Source organism: Megalobrama amblycephala, linkage group LG6 (genome assembly GCF_018812025.1).
Source record: "Megalobrama amblycephala isolate DHTTF-2021 linkage group LG6, ASM1881202v1, whole genome shotgun sequence".
Taxonomy (NCBI): domain Eukaryota; kingdom Metazoa; phylum Chordata; class Actinopteri; order Cypriniformes; family Xenocyprididae; genus Megalobrama; species Megalobrama amblycephala.
In genome coordinates, this window is record NC_063049.1 from 308,119 (window position 1) to 329,706 (window position 21,588).

Here is a 21,588-nt window from a genome sequence, read left to right on the forward strand (position 1 = left end):
TTACAAGCATAGTGTTCTGTGGAAGAAAATTAAGTGGAACAAAATGTTAGCTGGTAGTGCTGTGACAAATCGCAGTTGATCCGACCCATGGTTCGGCTCGCATGTGATTCGCGGATTAATACGCAAATTTAAATGGGGAAAGTTCATAATTTGCACGTGTTTCAAAGGCTTGCAAATGCTAACATTCAAGTGATTTTAAACAATTTAATCGCAAAAAGGCTCTAAAATGAGCAGCTTTCTGTACACATATAAACATATATGCCATTGAATGTGTCCGGTCCAGCTCCAGTCAGATGTGTAAACTTTAGAGAAGGTTGCGCTTATGTGTCTCATACTGTAGTCCATTAACATACATTTGGCGAATAGAGCAATGAAAAACAACGTATGTGGAGCGACAGTTTGTAATTCGCTCTCCGTCTGTGTGCGCGCGCGTGCGTTTAAGTGCACTCAAAAGTGCACACACGCAGAGACGTCTTTCAAAAAAGCAAGCGAAAAAAATATTTTTGTTCTTGACAGGACACATATAAACAAAACGATCTCCACAGTATTCTTTTTCTAATAAAAACATTTGTTTATGTCTTAAGTGTAAGTATAGAGTCAGAAACCAATCTGTGCTTATTTGGGGCCTGTTGCACAAAAGTAGAATTAAGACATCCGGGATAAATGACTCAGCTGAGCTCAATAAAGCCAAAACATGTGCGTCCAGGCTTAATTGGTTGCACAAAGACCAAGCCAGGATGAGCAGACACGGATTCATTAAGCCAGGTGAAACCAATCCTGGATAGGTGCGCGCTCACGGCTCACTCAAATAGACCCCGCCACAGATCACAGATTAACTGATTTACCATGGCAACTAGAGCCGCGTACTTTTCCCCGTCGGAAGCACAAATCCTCATGGAGGCATACGAGGAGGTAAAAGATATAATTAAGAAGAAAGGCAACACCGCCACAGTGATAAAGCAAAGAGAAAAAGCGTGGCAAAGTATTGCAGACCGCCTGAATGCGTAAGCAGTGCCGGCCCGAGCCTCTTGGGGGCCCTAAGCAGCATTTGATTTGGGGCCCCCTCCCACCACGTGAAGTCACCTGTGGTTGAAGATTATTGACACAAATGTCACACTATAATGTTACATTATAAATGAATACAGTGAGGTTATGTATTAATACAAAATAAATAATAAAAAAATCAATACTTAAAATACTTTATTCTTAAACTTCTGTATACAAACTGTCACAAAACATGAAATAAATAATTAGCAAATGCAAATGTGCATTAAATGTGCAATCTTTTAAATAAAACCAAAATAGACAAACATCTATGCAGGAAGTAATGCAGGACTAATGAGTAGATCTACATTAACACTTCAGCTACTACTATTAACTACTATAGAATCAAGTTTAACTAATCAGTAAGTAATATCAAATTTTGAAGATAGTTCCTTATTAACTAATCAGTAATTACCTAATGATATTACCATCATTAATAACTATTAACTAATGGACAAATTGTAAAGAACATAAGCATGTGTCTGAGATGTAATCAGTCATAATTCTTACTTTGAATATAATCATAAAATGCATCATTAATTACTCAAGTGTTAGCTAGTCACTATACAGGAACTACTACTGATCACGAACCATTATTTTAAAGTGAAAAACATGTTTTTCACTTTAAAATAATGGTCCTGATCACTAGTAGTTCCTGCATAGTGACTAGGTAACACTTGAGTAATTAATGATGCATTTTATGACCACACTGAGAGTAAAAAAAGACAATTGCTCACATCTCAAACACTTTAATGTTGTGATTAGTAATTAATTAGTAATTCTTTATAATTTCTCATAGTTACCTATTAGTTATTATTGATGCCAATGTCATTCTCTAATTATTGATTAGCTAATAAGGAACTATCTTTGTCCTAAATTTGATATTACTTACTGATTAGTTAAGCTTGTTTCTATATTAGTTAATAGTAGTAGCTCAAGTGTTAATGTAGATCTACTCATTAGTCCTGCATTACTTCCTGCATAGTTACTTATTAATGACGGACCATTATTCTAAAGTGTTACCGAGGATAGCACTGCTACATCACTCGCCACCATATTAATAAATAAATAATAAAGAAATAATGCATCCCTTTCAACTTAAACTGATATCTATAATCAATACGTGAAATACACCTAGATAAATGTATATTAATAATGCGATTTAACGTTAGCTCTGGTGATGGCTTATATAAGATCATGAGTCATGACTAGCTGCTACCTCAAGTGACATGAGCACAATTTGTGCTGCTGCACAAAACATTCTGTAAATAATTATGCAAACATACCTTTATCTTGCTCTTTTTTCTCCTCCTCTGTCTTTTTCTTCTTTCTTTTTTCGGCACCAGAGGGATACATCCTTTTTTGTGACATGGCTTATCATTTATAACATTTATTACAGTGACGTGCACTTGCGCGCCGGCGCGAATTGTCAATGCACGCGAGGTGTCTATGCGCAATTGCGCATGACTCAAATTGCTAGCAGACACAGCAGCAGTTGTCGGCACATCAGAATTTTCTTGTCTCGAATTATTTATTTATTCATTCGTATTCATTCATTCATTCATTTATATCACTTGTTTAAGTTATTTAATAAAAAAAAAAAAAAAAAAAAAACACGATTGGGGGGCCCCCTATTGGCCAGGGGGCCCCAAGCAGCCGCTTAGTTCGCTTATGCCTCGGGCCGGCCCTGTGCGTAAGTAGTGCACAATTACACACTCACCGCTCCGCTGAAACATCACAATTACAAATCAAATATTTAATTCACATCTCCAAAAACGCAGTTGTACTGTAATTATGAAACGGTTAAATTTTTTATTGAAATGCACTGCATATATGAGTGAAATTGTGTAACGTAACTCCATCACACTGTATAAAGCTATGATATATTATTATTAAAGCCTTACATTATTATTTTACGTTACTACGCTCAGTACGGTTTAATCTTAGCCGTTGTACTCTGCTTATTATGTTGTCCACCGGTTTTTTTTTGTGTTTCCCCTGCTTTTATTAATGTAAAGCAGCTTTGACAGAATGAAACAATTGTGAAAAGTGCTATATAAATAAAATTTTCTTGAATACATAGATGAGCTATAATAATAATCACTTTAATTTATATAGCGCCTTTCAAAGGACCCAAGGTTGGTTGCTCACTGCACTGCAAAAATGTCTTTCTTACTTAGTATTTTTGTCTTGTTTTCAGTCAAAAAAAATATCTAAAAAAAATCTTAAATATTTTCTAGAGCAAAATAACCTAGGAAAATAAGCAAAAAACTCTGCCAGTGAAACAAGAGAACTTTTCTAAAAGTAAGTGTTTATGGAAAAAGTAAACTTATTTCAAGAGAATTTTTCTTATTATATTGACAGATATTTAAATTTTTTGCTTGTTTTAAGCACACATTTACTTGAAGTTTATATTTTTGGTCTAAACCTATACTTATTTTGCTAGGTCATTTAGAAAATCAAGAAAATACATCTTTAGTGTTTTTTTATTTTTTTTTATATTTTTACTGAAAACAATACAAAAATACCAAGTAATTTTTGTCAGTGTGACTCCATTAAATGTTCTTGTGATAAAGAATGTGTGTGTGTGTGTGTGTGTGTGTGTGTGTGTGTGTGTGCGTGTGATGTAGATTAAACATGAACGGGCCAAAACGGACATGGCAGCAGGTCAAAATCAAATACAAGAACATTCTGCAGAATGGTATGGTCCCTGACTAATATTTAACAAAGCACAAGCATATATTGTACCCAGAAGGTGCCTGCTCACACATTGTCTGTACTGTTTTAGCAGTGAAAAAGAATACCCACAGACAAGGCACGGGTGGTGGGTCACCAAAGGCTGACCTTACCCCAGCAGAGGACATGGCCTTGGAGCTAAATAAAGGCAGGCCCGTCTTAGAGGGGATCCCTGGGGGGAAAGAGACGAGCATAGGTTCCTCCCAAGATGCCACCCGCTTCATTCAAGGTATGTCCTTCCATCTCTACATGGAATACAACCACATTCATATTGAATCAATTTGGACTGTCTGACTTTGGTTTACCTATTGCCTTGCAGTGTCTGGCAGCACTGTGTTCCTGTTAGAGCCACCAGCACAAGCACCAGACGATGCTGATCCAGTGAGTACTCCAAAGGCATACTGTAGGCCTGGCATGTCTTGTCTACTAGCTTCAATATGAATCCGATTAAATGTGATAGGGTGAAAGCCCCAGTGCAGCAGCAACAGCACATGATGGAGACGATGATGAGGAGGAGACCATCTCTGTGGATTCCAGAAGGCATGAGGTATCATGTTAAGACTGTGAAAGTACTATTTACTCTACAATGGTGAGGAGTCCTCATCAAAATCAAAAAATCTAATTTCTTTTACAGGACCCAGATGCTATACAGTGGGAAAACCAGCCTGGCAACATAGTGCGTATTAATAAAAGGACACCACATCCTGCCAAATTCCAGCTGCGCTAATTGTATTGTGTTCACAGAGCTCACAAGCTATCAGAAAGTTGTATGGCAACCACCTCCGGCGCCAAATAGAACTGGCAGACATAGACATTCAGTACAAGAAGAAAAAGATAGAAAATCTTGCACTGGAGTCCGAAATAAAAAAGAGGACAATTAGGAAACTGGACCTTGAAATAAAAAAACTTGAGAGGGAGGTGAGATATGCCTTCAATGTACACTGTATGCTAACTGTAACACAAATGTATTAATCATTATTTTTCTTTCCTCCCCCAGCTCCAAGAAGATGACACAGCTCAAAATAAAAATGAGGTATATTCTCGTAAAGTCAAGTGAGCCATGACATATGAGCTCTTATTGTGAGCACACAGGACGGTGGCATCTTTCTAAGGTATTTTTTTATTTTCACAGCAATCAGTACAACCAAGTCATCGTTATAAGGCACCGGCCTCTTTTGCCCACCCCCCCAGCACCAGGTGTGGCCACTAGCCTATATGAAGGCCCAAAATTGTGTGTTCCTTTCTGCTCTGACAATGGCATGCCCATTCTTGCGAGATGTGGTGGATGAAGAAGCACTTGTGCTGAGGAGAGCCTTCAGGCGAGAAAGGGTCTTCAGGGACCGGTTGGACCCACTGGCCTTCCCTGATGACCATCTATATGAAAGATACAGGTTTTCTGCAGATGGCATCAGGTATCTATGCAGACTACTGGGTCCCAGGATTAAGCACCGCACTGCACGGAGCCATGCACTGAGTGTGGAGCAAATGGTTTGTGTGGCCTTGCGCTTTTTTGCTAGTGGAGCCTTCCTGTACTCAGTGGGGGATGCAGAACAGCTGAACAAGGCCACAATTTGCCGCACAATAAGGAGTGTGTGTCTGGCTATCAAAGCATTAGCAGATGTCTTCATCTCCTTCCCTGGCCACAGAAGACTCTGTGACATGAAAGAGGAGTTCTATAGGATTGCAGGTAAGAGGATCTACAAATTACAGGACAACTGTTAACACATAGTAGGATACTCATTACTTTGTGTGACAGGTTTCCCCAATGTCATTGGTGCAGTGGACTGCACACACATAAGGATAAAAGCCCCCTCAGGTGCCCATGAGGCCGATTTTGTGAATAGGAAATCCTTTCACAGCATTAATGTTCAGGTGAACATAACTTTTTGATATTGTCCATTGACGAACACTCTGCATTGCCAATGATGTGCATTGATTGGTGTAATATTCCTCATCTTATGATTTCAGATGGTCTGCAATGCTGACTGTGTGATCAGCAATGTTGTGGCAAAATGGCCTGGCTCAGTCCATGACTCCAGAATCTTTCGGGCCTCTGAAATCTATCAGTGCCTATCACAAGGTAAGCCACACAACCCCTATTTATAACCATCATGGCTGTGTCAAGAATATCACTGTGTTTATGAGGTAGTAATGATGAGATTTTGTGTTGACAGGTGAATTCTCTGGTGTGTTGCTGGGAGACAGGGGGTATGGCTGCCAGCCTTTTCTCCTGACACCTTTCACAGACCCCCAGGAAGCACAGCAGGCCTACAACCATGCCCATGCCAGGACCAGGGCCAGAGTTGAAATGACCTTTGGCCTCCTGAAGGCACGCTTTCACTGCCTTCACAAATTAAGGGTCAACCCTGTTAGGGCATGTGATATTACTGTGGCTTGTGCTGTCCTCCACAATGTGGCCTGCCTGAGGAAGGAGAGGGCCCCCAGAGTGCCACCAGCCATGGACTGGGACAATCCGGCAATCTTCCCTGATGACGACAGTGGTCGGCTGCTGAGGGACCAATATGTGTTGAATTATTTTAGTTAGTATGTGTGCTTTCAATTTAGGTAAAAAATGTCCTGCTGTGGCAGAGGAAATAGGGTTTTTTTGGGTTGGTTTTTTTACGAATTTGGCCTCTTATGATGTTTGTGCGGTATACTGTGTGTAATACAAGGCTGCAGGGAGGCTACTGCATCCATTCATTTGTCTGTTCAGTTGATGTGTATGGATTTGTCCTGCATTTATTTTAGTGTGCAGACATGCAGGGTGTGTTATATACAGACCTTTGAAAGGTCTGTATATATCATTTTGTATAATATGCTTTGATTCTGTGCTTTCCATCTTGTAGAGTCACTGTGACTTCAGTTTCGAAAGGAGCTGATAGTTTACCTGCTTTGTTTTGTCCTTATTCAATAAAGGAACATAATGTTACACATTGTGTTTTTATATTCATATGGAATGTGTATTTGTTTATATGACAGAGTACTAGGGCCCCACTGAGGAAAAAGGATAAAGTCATAAATTTATGAGGCTGGTTCTTTCTGCAGAAAAGCAACATATTCTTTTTACAGTTTTGATAGTTATGACAATGTGATACTTCATATTCTGGCACATCAGCATGTCTTTGTTTATGAAACCATACTGAAGTACAATTTCACGAAATGCCCCACATCTGTCATTTTAACAACTGTCCTCCTTTAAAACAACTGGTTACAATATTATGACTTGTCTTTTTTTTTCCCTCTGTGGCCCTAATATTCTATCATTTTACTGTTTTTAAATTTAAAATAGGGGATGTGGTTAGAGTGTCTAAAGTCAGAAATGTATTTTCTAAAGGTTATGAGCAGAATTATACGGAAGAATATTTCACAATAGCAGCGTGTATACCTCGACAACCTCCCGTATACAAAATACAAGATTACGATGGTGAAATAATCGAAGGAACGTTTTATGAGCAAGAACTACAGAAAATTATTGTAAATGCCGATAAATCATTTAAAATAGAAAAAATTCTAGACAAGAAACGCCGCGGAAAGTCTATGATTGTACTTGTAAAATGGTGGGGGTGGCCTTCAAAATTTAACAGCTGGGTGCCTGAAAAACAGGTGGTGGACTTACAGAGACCCTTAAAGACTTAGATAACGTATGGCTCGTATCATTTATGCTACAGTATCATCATGGAAGAGGAGGGGTTTTACATTACGCTACCTTGCAACGCCTCGAGGGTCGTATACCCCGAAAACAGTATCTCTAATTACAGAACGAGACTATCTAGGACAATTAATTTAAAGGGATTATGGGAGGTTGCTCTGGTTCAATTTGACTACCCTAGTTCGTGGTATGCGTTCTATCAGGAGGACGCAGCCTTCATTATCAACTGTGACCAAAGTTTACTGAAAAGCGAAGAAGAACATTATAATGCTAAAGAAGACATTAATATACACATTGATCATAATGTTAAAACCATACCAGTGTTACGCAATACCTTAAAGGAGGGGTATTACGAGGATGTGCCCTTTTTACTCAGAGAAATAAATGCGTCCCTCCCCCCACGTGTATATCTTGGTTACGATCATATAAAGAATAAGGTATTTCTAAAAGCTCCTCAGAATGTCTCATTGACGTTTTACGGCCAGCTGGCTATTATTCTCGGACTCAAACCAGGTGTTTCTATAGAGACTACGAAGAGTCTCCGTGAGAATCGAGAAGACAGAGGCGTGACAGTAGTCTACGCTCCCTTTCAAGCTGATATAAGAGCAGGTTTTTACGCCTGTTTCGTTTATACAGATATAATAGAGTACCAATCAGTGGGTGATGCTTATGTGCCTTTATTAAGCACGGTACATTTAGACTGCGAGCCTAACAAGACCGTCAGTGTTCGTTACGACAAGCCGCACTACGTGCGCGTAAATAAAAGCAGCATCACAGAAGTTTCCATTGAGGTAAAAGACGACCGAAACCAGAACATTCGGTTCACCTACGGAAAGGTAACGGTTAAACTACACTTTAGACCCGTGAAGCAGCATCAGTTTTAAATGGCGTACCTTGCTCAGTACAAAATGGACCCTGAAAGTTATATAGCATACTATCAGAACCAGGCTGGGAACGGTCTGCCGGGTTATATGGGTAACGGTGTAATGTACGGAGCGGGATTTGCAGGAATTGGTGGCGTTTTTAAAAATCTATTTAGAATGGCTATGCCATTCTTAAAAAGAGGTTTCAGTATAGCTAAACCTCATCTAAAAGCGGCAGCAAAAAATATAGTCAGTGACGTCGTCACCACAGCTCTGACAAAATCTTATAATACTGATAACAAAGGACAGAACGGTAACGGATTAATGGTTATGACGCGTAAAAGATTCAACCCCCAGGGACCAGGATGAGAAGGGGGAGTGGCCAACGTGTTAAGAAGTCCAGACGGCCTGGTAAAAAACGATCATTTGCAAGACGGACACAAAGGGCTCGTGTGAAACGGGTGAAAAAAACTACTAAACTTAAAAGATCTCTGAACACTATTTTTTAAAAATGTCTTTATTGCATTGTATGTCAGAAGAATGTGTTAAATCGGAGCTGGATCTATTCGCCCTGCCTTTAACACAAACTGCGATTGATAGACATAACTACGTGGAAATTCTCCCATTATCAGCTATTACGGATACATCACCATTAGAATTTTTTATTGCGGGCACTGGTGAAGATTATCTTGATCTGAATAATACGCTCCTATACACACGCGTCAAGATAACAAATCCTGACGGATCAGATATTCCTGACGGTGCACCTGTCGGACTCGTGAATTACCCAGGAGCATGTATTTTCAGCCAGGTTGATGTGTCTTTGGGAGATCGTCTAGTCTCACAGAGCTCCAATACGTATCCCTATAGATGTATCATCGAAGCTCTTATGAATTTTGGTAAAGGTACTCTGGAAAGCACCTTCACAGCAGGCCTCTTTTACAAAGACACAGCCGGATCCATGGATGCCACAGATCCGGGGGGCCAAAACGCCGGCTTGACAAAGAGGGCAGCATTCACAAATGCAAGCACAGTTGTAGAATTATTAGCTCCGATCCATTCAGATATATTTTTTCAGCCTAAGTTACTCCTTTCGGGAGTCGACGTAAGACTTAAAATGACCCGTGCAAAAGATGAATTTTGTCTGATGGCCGGTAATGACGTCGCTTATAAACTCGATATAGTATCTGCGTCCCTTTTTGTAAAAAAGGTCACCGTCTCGCCACCTGTTCGCCTGGGGCACGCTCAGGCCCTTTTATCTGCAACTGCGAAATACGCGATTGAGAGGGTGTCCGTTAAGAATCTGTCTATACCGGCCGGTGCGCGCGTCTCTAATCATGAGAATCTATTCCTAGGTACATTACCAAAATCTATCATTCTGGCCATGACGGACAACACTGCTTTTTCAGGGGCATACGACAGAAATCCTTTTGCTTTTAAAAATTTTAATCTGGAATTCCTGGCGCTTTGTCAGGACGGGGTACAGATTCCATCGCGTCCCTTTCAACCGCAATTCGACAACGGATCAGCAGTAAGAGAATTTTATCAGCTGGCTTTAGCTACAGGGAAGCATCTTAAAAATCAGTCCCTGGCCATAGACAGAGAGGATTTTCTTCATGGGTACACGCTTTACGCATTTAACTTGACTCCTGATGAAGAATGCGGTCATCACGTCTCCCTAATCAGAACGGGCAACATCCGTCTGGAAGCGCGCTTCAGAGAACCCCTCAGACATACCATAACTATTATAGCTTATGCTATTTATGATTCTGTTATTGAAATTTCAAACCGGAGACAAGTGCTTGCGGACTACTATTATTGAAAATGAATACGGTGCAGTTGACGAGAATAATAGACAAGATGGTATGCAACACTAATTTCTTAGGAGTTCTACCGTGCGATCATATCCCCAAAACACAGATAAAGGATTTACCCGTATTTTTTATAGCGAACACAGATCCATCACACAGACCGGGTATGCATTGGATCGCCATTTACGTAGACAGAGAAGGTGTAAGCTATTTTTTCGACAGTTTCGGAAATAGACCAGACTCTATTCGTTTCCCTCCAACCTTCCAAGATTTCCTAAAAAACAATTCCTCCCGTATCCTGCATTCTAACAAGCAAGTGCAGAATGACTTTTCAGACACCTGCGGACAACATTGTGTGTTTTTTCTGTATCATATATTAAAAGGATATGATTATGATGATATTATGAAAATGTATTATGACGATTTATTTAAAAATGACAAAATGGTTTCTCTCTTTGTGAAAAAATTGAAACCGGTCATCTGTAGTGATAAGACCTTTAAATGTGTACAGTGTGTGCAGTCTGGGCATATGTTTCAATCTTATTAATTGATGTTTGTGTAGATGAATAATGGTAAAAAAAAAAAAAAAAAAAAAAGTATCATAATGTGTATGTGTGATGAATAAATGAAATCGTAAAACAAATCTTTTCTCACATTCCTTTATTAACGTAAATCACATACATTTAAATAATCATTCACATACATTTAAATAAGCATACATATACATTTATAACGACTAAAAACTCATCCATGGACTTGCATCCAGCGTGTCGGTGAATTAAACACATTATCGCCTGAAATGTTCGACGGTTGGCTATACGACCACTTTTGCATCCGACGTTTCTTCAGCGACGTTTTTGGTGTGGCACCCGGGTCTCTTGTAGGTGCTCCTCTTTTAATAGATTCGATTGTTCGTCTAACGTGATGATTGCTTATTGTCGAGAAAGGGATATTTAAATTTGCAAATGCCTCCAGAAATTCGTGCCACCCCTCTGGTCTGCGATCATCACGAATATGGTGAGGCTGTGTTATATGTTTCAGTAGATCTAACATATGCGATCCTTCAATCGTTTTTCCTTTAAAAACAAATTCTCCAGAGTCTGTCCATGAAGACAACTGCTTGGCTTTGGACATTTTATCCATGATGTATTTGATATTTTTTAGACTCCTCTGCGGTACATTGCTTAACACCTCATTTACGACCTCGTCCCCCGCTACGTCACCATCATTACGGCTGGCAGCCGTTTCAGTATGCATTGCCTCATCAGAGGGCTGGTGCTGAGGTAATTTAAGGGTTAAGATATTGTTTTCCATGTCACCATGCTTCACTAAATTTAAAAATCTCTGTAAAGCATTAGTATAAAGCTTAGCTTTTTCGTGTGAATTCAGATCGTCCCTCTGTAATATATTCCGTATAGTGTTATCCAAGCTATCTTCCACAACATTGTGAATAGACTCACGGGGCTGCCCCATCCTCAATTTATCCATCTGCTGTTTAGACACTACATACATTTTTTCAGCATGGTCCATGCTTATTGTCTAGATGTTATCAAACTAGAAATAAATGGAATGGCCACGCTTAAGAGGGGTAGAAGAAATCCACCTCTTTGATTAATCATGCGCCTTTTTCTCTTGACATCAATTTTTTTATTAGCTACGTATTTAATTTCGTTTTTTCTCTTTTTTAATCTTCTGTGCTGACTAGGTGTTAATGGTATTATGCCGTGAAGAATATTAAGAGCTACCTCACACAGCGAAAGAACAAATTCGTCAGAAGCTGATTGTAAAATAAGACGTCTCTGTTTAGGACTCGCTTTATATAGAGCTTTTAACAGAGGTAGGTTTCTGGATAGTCTCGAACTCATAACGTCTCACCGTTTCCTTTTCTGCACGTACACTACAGGACACTCCGACAGTAAATCCGTTCTGAGGCGAAATTTCTCAGGTGTATCCGTTTTATAGTCTATTAGTAAATATCCATAAGGACGTCCAGTAGCATCTTTGTACGCATCTATAAAAAACTTAGACTCCCCGGGGTACATTTGTCTCCCTAAAAAACTTATTTGTTGTTTATCTCGTGGGTTTTTAAAAATAATTAAATAACTAGCGTTGAGACTAATAGTACGAGTACTCTTCCCCTGGAAATACAGGTTTTGTATTAGAAATAAGGCCGAAATGGACCTGTGGTGTATGTACTGCGTAAAGAGTCGAGCAATTTCATCATTAGAAGATGCTTGATCCATCAGGTCGTCAATCACGAGAAGGGTCTTCTTATTGGCAGGAAATAAAGAATCATCATTCAGGGATTCAGGTAAACCATCAATAAATTTAATATCAAACATATGCATTAATTCATCATAAATCGGTTGCCAGCATGCATATATGAAAACATATCTATCAAATTTTACAGAACACATCTTGTGTGAATTATACATCAAAGTTTTCACAAAATACGTTTTACCACTATTACTAGGTCCCGATACAATAGCGCCAAAAGGATGACGTAATCTAAAATCAAAGTCCTCAGCATCATCCATATTACAATGATTCACAATATTGTTAGTATCCATAAGGTAATGTGGTATAATCAGGCAAGAGCACACGTTTGTTGTAAACAACTCTGAAGGTTTTAACGTTTGATCTATTGTGTAATGTCAGCTTTGTCTTATTACGCACAATGGTATCAGTGCGCACTAGCAGGTGCGTCGTGTCACGTGATTTCACATAATTCTGAATCAGCCCTATCAGACTTTGCAGCGTAACTATTTGTGCGTTCTCAGCGTTGAGTGTAATTCCTTTAGCCTTGAGACATACTTTCCCTTTCGCAGTTCTAAAGCCGTAACTTTTAGGTCCTGCCGAAGCGAATTCTTCTATATGATCGTGAGGATCCAGTTCATCTGTAAGATCACCTAGAAAAGATCCGGTCTCAGGCATCCAGTCATTCGTTTTAGACAAAAACACTATGCTGTCTGTGTCCGCATAAATGACCCGTTCGCCTAATTTATCCAATAAATCATAAAGCTTCAAACGCGCATATGCTGTCGTGAAGGCTCCTATGAACACATTGACGTCACGAGTAGCGCAAGCTAGCTTGTCAGGGTATGTCCATTGTATTAGAGCTACTGAATCCGACACAAACGAGAAATGTTTTATCACATAACCGTTCCCAAATATAAACCGTGCAAAGTCCTCCGGTTCACTCACCAGCTCTGTTATTGGTAATTGCTCGCGAAGACAGAATCTCCCCCACAAAGAATTAAGAATTAGCTTGCTTGTGGCTCGTTTTGCTTGATTGTGAGCAATTTTGTCAATGTTCAATTCGATTCCCTCTTTTAAGAGATACGAATCAATATAAGCCTGTTTGTCAGTCTCTGTGACTACGTGTGCTGGAAACCCCGACGCCTCTTGTTTGTGTTTGAGGAATGTTTTAACGTAGTCAGTAAATAATGTGTCTGACTTCTGTTGAAAGTGCCAGACTTCGTCTATTTTCAATACGATATAGCCATGTTTGATGGCTCGCGATAGCTCGACGGAAACCCAACATCCACTTATCGCTCTTTGTTCGTCTGTGTGACTGCATCGTGTTTGATTCTCTTCCTCCGCGCACGTACGACACAGAGTGAACATTAGCTTCTGACGGGTTCTGAAAGGGAGCACAGGATGATAGAGGCCTCTAGGGGGCAGCACTGTCGCCTTAATTAGACCAAAGTATTCATCAATAGGGCCAAAGTCTTTAAAAATTATGGTTGGGTGTCCTATGGGGTATGTTTTACATGATTGCACGTGGGGGTATAAGGAAGTAAAATCGTAATAATGAATTTTCTGATCCTCTGTGATTTTGTGATATACCTTAAATGCGTTTGTCCTTCCCCCAAACAACGCATCTCGTGGTTTCAGTCTTTCGGGCGCTTCATATTTTTCCATAAATTTCATAACTGACGGATCGTCTTTTTTCGCTCGCTCCCATTCACATTCCCAGATTGAAACTACATCCAAGGAATACACGTCACGCAGTGTTTGAAGCCTGTTTTCAGTCTGTCGCCTGAGATTTTCGAATGTCACTTTATGCAGAGGATGGACATCATCGGGTTTAAATTTACAATAATGTGCGTGAAAAAAACACCCTAAATATTCTAATGCCACTTTATGGTTATTATTTTCATAATATCCATCGAGATGGAATGGACCAAACTGAACTTCACCATAATTCAGTGCGTGACGCACGTCAACATCACGACTTTCTTTGATGTACTCTAACCATTGTATCGACGCATTGGAGTACGTCTTGAACTGATTAATGTACGCGTTGTTATGTGTTAATGCCAAAGTATCTTTGCATAGGTAGTTCATCTTAAAGACTTTCATACAAGTTCCTGCCAGTGTCATACATTTGAAAGGGTCAATCTGCGCGCAATTCATGAACTCGTCTCTGAACTTCATACACGCCTGTCGCAGGATAATTACGTCATTCCGGCAGTAAAATCCAAGTTCACGTCTGAAATCGAAAATTTTGTTTTGTAAAGAATTATACCACTCATCAAATCTCTCGCGATCGGAGTTACTCATCGTGTTATATCCGTAGAAATGTTTAGAAGGATACGGACCCACATAATTCACATTCTCAGGTCTGTTGAAGTGATGGGGGAAGAATCCTTTTTCACCTATGTTGAGGTCGAACGCAGAGGTAGTTTTAGCCAATCCCATCGGGAGGAAGCTGAAGCTGTCTATGTAACGCTGTTTAAAAGCAGAGTCATACATGAAAATGATTTTACAGCCCTGCATTATAATTTTTGGTGCTAGACCTACACTGGTAAAATATTCCAGCAGTATATGAGCGTCGAATCCAGAGGCATTGTGTGCAATAAATGTGTAATTAGCATATTTTGGTCGTCTAAAATGCTTAATCATAAGCTCCACACAATTTGTGCCTTCTGCTGTGAACTCATCTCCGCTGTGAGTTAAAGCACATGCGTAGTTTGCTATGTGTCTTCCATCTGTGTGCATAGTTTCAAGGTCATAATATACGTACTTATCATCATGTTCATCCAATTTGATAGGTTGAATGAAACACATGTGTTCGGCACCTTCCACCAAAGTTTCCTTGCAATGTACGCATTTAGAGGATGCACACTTGTGTTTTTTGTTCTTATTTGTTAAACGGTACAATCTACAGCATTTGTCACAATATTTTATAACATCACACTGTGATTTTTCACCTGATATGTGTGATTGTTTATGCGCGTCGTAACAGAAGTTAGATTTGCAATATCTGAGACATTCTGCGCATTGTCTATAACTCTTGGGATAGGAGTGACAATCCGCGCTATTACACACATTGCACGCAAATTTGCATTTGTGAAGTCCTTTGGTCATCAAAACCTTTATAGCAGAATAAGCATACGTAACTAGATCCTAGGAATGCTTTCAAATTTTTTATAAGATAATAATGGTCTTCGTGAATATATAGATGAGCAGTCTTTGGATGTAGTGCATCATAGTTTTTATGCACTTCTAAATTTCCAGACCAATCCCTATGAAAGACAACTATTTTCACACCCAAGTGCTGTTCAAAAACAGAAATATCATTAAATCCTATCATCCTTTGTGGGGTGTACCCCGCATCTCTGTGTATATCGGCCCCTATTTTTCTCAATTCCTGATCAGTGGAATTAGGATTCATGAAATGTGCTAAACAGTAACTAAAGCACATATTGTCTTCGACATTTACGGGACAGAATAAGTTCATTTTATTCCTTCTTATGACTTCATTATGAGCCAAATCTGATAATTTCCTACGTCCTCCGCCCTGTTTATCTCTTACGATAGACACTTTAAGAGTCAGTTGATCATCATTGCACACAGATTCATTACTTTGCATGGAATTTTCGATCTGATCTATGAATAAATCTGGATTGTGGTTATTATCAGGTGTTAAAACGGCGTTAATGGGGGCAGAAAGACTCTCCCCCGATAGAGACACATTAATATATCCCGTCTCGCCAGCCAGCGATCTGGATAACGATACAATTTCATTTAACGCATTGTGTAGCAAGATGTTATATGCAGCCAGATCAGTAGTTGCCGTAATCTCCCTGAAATTTAGGGTTCTTTGAATTTCTACGCCATTAAATCTTTGACGCGGCGTTATGATATAGTCTTCTACATTACCTCCTTCTGTTACCAACCTACGAATTTCATCATCACTCAGTTCCATATTACGCTCCAAAGTATCGTCATTTGTCTGGCTAACTGAACCATGCCCTATCTGATTGTTTTCATTATCATCCGTAGACATTTCTAACCATTCATTTTGTTCATTTATGAGATGTTCTAGGCTGACAGGTGTATTTTCACCCGTGGCCATCAACATTTGTAGTTGATCTCTTATTAATGTACGTATCTGTTCATCATTTGTTCTAGGTCTTAATACTATTTGTTCATTATCATCGTCATCAGTATGATGTGATTCATCGCGACACCTTTTAGAAGTCATTTTTGTTTTTTTTTTTTATTTATTATTTTTTCTCTCTCTCTCTCTTAGAAACAAACGTTTGCTCTGCCTTCCCCACACACAATTATAAAACGTTAGAAGTTACAAAATACATATCAAAATATGGCACAATGTATAATATCGGTAAATAGCATACCATCGGTACCAAAAATAGCGAACGACTTTCAGATTATAAACAAACACTTAAACACATGCATACAAAATTATCGATAACAAAAACAAAACAGTCAACATGTAGAATTAAGTATTATCTCATCATCATCTATCCCTCCCCATAATGATATTTTGTAAATCCAATAACACCCTTTGAATAATATTTAAGCGTTCAGACATTAGACTTAACGCAACGACGGAAAGCTGCTGTTCTCCCCTTACTTCTGAGAGCGTAGACTGCAGTTGTCTGTTTTCATCCAGAAGCTGATTATGACCGTTCATCCAGAAATCGGCAGCGTGGCTTAGGGCAATGGTGTGCTGTTGTTGACACGCTATTATGTTCTGTAGGATGGATATCACATCGGACTGTGAAGAACGTACAATCTCTTCGACCTCTTGATATGATAAAGGCAGGCAAGCTAAATTCAAAATTCGTTTAAAATTCCGGTTGATCTTGTTCATCATAGAATAGCTGAGTTGTGGCAGATGTTGTTCGTTAAAAAGATATCCTGTATCGTCCTCATCCGAGCTTGAATCATCCGAGCTTGAATCAGAATCGAAATTGTTGCAAGCCTCCTCCTGGGATTCCACGTATAATGTTAGACCTCTCTCGTCGTAATCTTGGTCTGTGTAAATACAATTTAAAGTTTATTTATTAAATGTATCATGCGTAATATATATATATATATATATATATATATATATATATATATATATAGTCCATCGTCTTACCTATATCCACCGACGTGCTTAAACACCCTTCTTTTGGCAGAGGACGGCCGCTTCCGTAGGCCTCTCTAAGCCTCTTCCTCCCACATCCTGATGTGGACGGGATGGCGTCGTCACCATCTCCGTTATATTGTGTAGGTAAAGGTACTGCTTGTTCTCCGTACACCTCTCGGAGTCGCTTTTCTCCGCGTCCTGACACAGGTCTGGTAGATGCAATCACGCCGGTGCCCTGTTGCGAATGCGTCGGGACAGAGTCACAACGCTTCTCGCCAACAGTTTTTTCGGGGGGAGGAGGTGGAGGTATGTTGGAGGCGTTGTTTTCAGGGCCTGTGATGGAGATTGGCTGTTCATAGTCGCCAGCGGGAAATTCAATCGACACTACTTCTTCTGTTGAGAAAATTACAAGCATATGCTTATGAACAATATAAAAATCTCTCAATAGCATTGAAAAGAATAAATTGTTTGTCCATATGACTACCTTGCAACACATCATGAACCGCAGCACCCCTAAGAAATGCATCATCAACTGAGAGAAAAAAGAAAAGAAAAAACACATTATTTAATAGACTATTTATTAATCATGATTTTTTAATGGAGAGCGAAATGATACTTACTTATTTCATCTAGTCCTTCGTCGAAATAAAGAACCTCTTCATTCACATCTATGATATAAAAAAAAAAAAAAAAAAAAAAAAAAAACATTGAAATTAAGATAGTCCAAAACATGTATGTGCATGCTGTACTTATAAAATATAGTACTCACCGATGTTATTAGCAGCCATCCTAACAACGACGATTGGATAATGCTCCGTGGTAGCTCCTGTCGAATCTTTGTTGTAAATGACATTTTTCTGGCATTTTTTAAATCTAACCGGACTGAGGGGCGTTTCTGACGGTTATAAAGTTCTGGGTTGTCTTCTGAGTTGTCACCTACTGTGTCAGAAACCTTAAACCTTTTTTAAAATCTCTTAGCGTAGTTCTATTCTATATCTTTACATGTTGTAGAGGAGTACAACATTCCCAGCGTGACATTTCTGATAATATTATAATACAATATGTTACACCACTACTATTTATTAATTGATGCATCAAATTACATGAGCCTGAGAAAAACGCATCCTCTCCCGCTCAATCTTGCTGCTCATTTACACATTAGAGCGTATGCTCTTATGATCAAACGATCCTTTCAGCCTTCTCCTTAACGCTGCGTGGTGCGATTATTATCTGTATCATAAACACACTAGGCCACATCCCGCTCAAAACATCACCAGGACTCCGCAGGTATGTAGGTGCATCGTCTTACATCTTGTCAGGGGTCACTGAACCCCATCCTTCCTTAACCTCTGGGCGAACTCAACAGACACCCCTGCAATAAAACAATTCCGGGGACATCAATAGGAAAATAATTATCTATATGTAATTATCTGTGTGTGTGTGTGTGTGTGTGTGTGCGTGCGTGTGATAAATGTCTGATACGTTAAAAGCGTTAGTCCTGTACACATTCGTAGTGAGCTAATTAAAGTATTATTATTTATAAGAGTTATTTTATTATCATTTAAATACGCATCTGCATTCTCTTCCATTGTTGCAGATTAGTATTCTGTTTACGTAAAATCACAAGTCTCGTATCTTGCATTTATGCATACTGCTGAATCATTTTTAAACACCCCTCCGCAAGAAAGACGCATGCGCAATCCATCCCTCCGGTGTTGGGGGGCGTGTTAGGGACGGATGACGTCGATGTTTGGAGGTGTGTTAGGGGCGGAGACTCGGGAGTGTTTTCACTCGCCGTTCTGGCTTCATTCTGTGTTTGTCATGGACTAGATCGGACGTGCTTCGTGGAGAAGCGTAAGAAGTATTTTTTGCTAAAAAACTTTAACAACAAATGTTAGAAATGTTTTTGCTTGTAAAATCATTTTTGCTTTTAACAACTATTGTTTAATATAGTTAATGTTAATGCGATTGTTTTATACTTTTGTTAAAATCTTGTGTTTAATTAATTAATTAACGTCCTTTTTAAAATATACATTCTATCTTTCGGCATTGATGTGGGCGTGTTAGGGACGGATGACGTCGATGTTTGGAGGTGTGTTAGGGGCGGAGACTCGGGAGCATTTTCACAACCCCTTCTGATTTCATTCTGTGTTTGTCACCGACGAGATCGGACGTCTTTCATGGTAGAGTGTAAGAATTATTTATTGTTAAAATACTTTAACAACAAATGTTTAATATAGTTAATGTTAACACATTTGTTTGGTAGTTTTTGTAAAAAAATCTTGTGTTTAATTAATTAATTAATTATTTTTAAATGTGCACATTCTATCTTTCGGCATTGATGTGGGCGTGTTAGGGACGGATGACGTCGATGTTTGGAGGCGTGTTAGGGGAGGAGACTCGGGAGCATTTTCACAACCCCTTCTGATTTCATTCTGTGTTTGTCACCGACGAGATCGGACGTCTTTCATAGAGAAGCGTAAGAAGTATTTTTTGCTAAAAAACTTTAACAACAAATGTTAGAAATGTTTTTGCTTGTAAAATCATTTTTGCTTTTAACAACTATTGTTTAATATAGTTAATGTTAATGCGATTGTTTTATACTTTTGTTTCAGAAAATCTAACTACATTTTAAATTGTGCATTTCATTAATGTCTTTTTAAAAAACATTCTTTAATAAAAACAACCCTTTAAAAACACGTCTGTCGTCCCGATACACTGTTTTACGTTTTAAAGTTTAAGCATCATTTTTGAATACTTTTGATCGTTTTCAAACATTTTCACTTCAAAAACACACAAAGTCCAAAACACAGTCATAAATTCCTTAGTAGGGTAATAGGGAGGGGTAGTGGGGTAGTGGGGGAGGACAAAAACAGGTGGCCAAAACAGGTGTCCAAACAGGTGTCCAGTCCAGAGGGAGGGGTGGGGGGGATATTTTTATGGGAGCCATAAATCAATCATTTTTTGACACATAGTACCCTATAATTCTCTCTCTACGGTTAATGTTTTATAATGCTAATAAAAAAACAACAACCATGTTTTTATCACGTGTGGTGCGTTGGTTTTGCGGCTATACCCAGATAGCAAACTGACATAGAATCAACGTAGAAACGACGTTTCTCGTGACATCGAAACGACGTTGATCTCCGACGTTGATCCGGCATCAGTTTGCTCATCGGGGTAATGTTGAATCAACGTCAGACACTCCATTCAAATCTAACGGAAAATCGACGCAATTGGTTTGCTTACCGAACGTTGAAACGATGTTGATTTTCGGATGGTTGAAACGACGTTGTAGAATCAATACATATTCAACATAAAATCGATCTAATTGATTTGCTTACCTAACGTCGAAACGATGTTGATTTCAGTTGAGTGAAACGACGTTGTAGATCAACACGTATTCAACATGAAATCGATCTAACTGGTTTGCTTACCCATTTCATTTGGGTGAAATAACTCTATACAATTAACACATTTTCTACTTAATTTTCTACTTAATACTAAAAGATAAGCCTGTTTACAAAATAATCACACATCACATTCAGTTAACATTGTTTTAATATTTACAAAATACAGGTACAAATAGCCTACATCGTTAGAGCATACAAATCTTCTATACAAGACTAACATAGAAAAGGCATTTACACTCAAATACACACAAAGAGGTATAAAAGTTAATTATATGCTATTATAAATAGTCTCAAGCTACAAATTAAAAGCAATATTTACTCAAGTATAAAACTGGTCATGTTCTTTTGTACCAAATGTGTTATTTTTATTGGAGCACAAAAGGAGATGTAAGGCAGAACATCAAGAGACTGACAGCCTGAGTCAGAATTCACTATCACTGCTTCTTTTCTAACTGTGACTGAGACTTTACGACTCTCTCCTTTTGTGTTCAACAAAAATAAAGACATATGGGTCACTAGATGATTTATAAAGAAATCTTACCCTTGAAAATGGAGGACAGAAGAATATAGCAGATGAATTGGTTTTCCTTTGCAATTAAAATGTAAGTTCCTTGCTCTTGTAACAGGAATGTAAACTCATCAGGGGCGAAAAGGGTGACAAAGATGTAACCCACAATTTCAATAC

The 21,588-nt window shown here is 38.9% G+C and overlaps 3 protein-coding genes across 3 annotated transcripts; 2 read left to right on the forward strand and 1 right to left on the reverse strand.

Moving 5' to 3' along the window:
• The first annotated feature begins 627 nt into the window (after positions 1-627).
• On the forward strand, positions 628-5,424 carry LOC125269557. Its single transcript, XM_048192448.1, has 9 exons — positions 628-1,004; positions 3,675-3,745; positions 3,833-4,009; positions 4,100-4,161; positions 4,241-4,327; positions 4,415-4,456; positions 4,525-4,698; positions 4,778-4,892; positions 5,298-5,424. Exons 1-8 carry the CDS (start codon positions 847-849, stop codon positions 4,835-4,837), a joined length of 831 nt encoding a protein of 276 aa, XP_048048405.1. The 5' UTR covers positions 628-846; the 3' UTR covers positions 4,838-4,892; positions 5,298-5,424.
• Positions 4,899-6,560, forward strand: LOC125269556 (putative nuclease HARBI1). The gene is made up of 4 exons (XM_048192447.1): positions 4,899-5,467; positions 5,537-5,652; positions 5,749-5,860; positions 5,955-6,560. The coding sequence occupies exons 1-4, from the start codon at positions 4,996-4,998 to the stop codon at positions 6,323-6,325; spliced, it is 1,071 nt and encodes a 356-aa protein (XP_048048404.1). The 5' UTR covers positions 4,899-4,995; the 3' UTR covers positions 6,326-6,560.
• Positions 6,561-16,350: 9,790 nt separating this feature from the next.
• On the reverse strand, positions 16,351-18,091 carry LOC125269558. Its single transcript, XM_048192450.1, has 2 exons — positions 17,500-18,091; positions 16,351-17,393 (listed from the first exon to the last, which is right to left on the reverse strand). The coding sequence occupies exons 1-2, from the start codon at positions 18,050-18,052 to the stop codon at positions 16,873-16,875; spliced, it is 1,074 nt and encodes a 357-aa protein (XP_048048407.1). The 5' UTR covers positions 18,053-18,091; the 3' UTR covers positions 16,351-16,872.
• Positions 18,092-21,588: the final 3,497 nt, after the last annotated feature.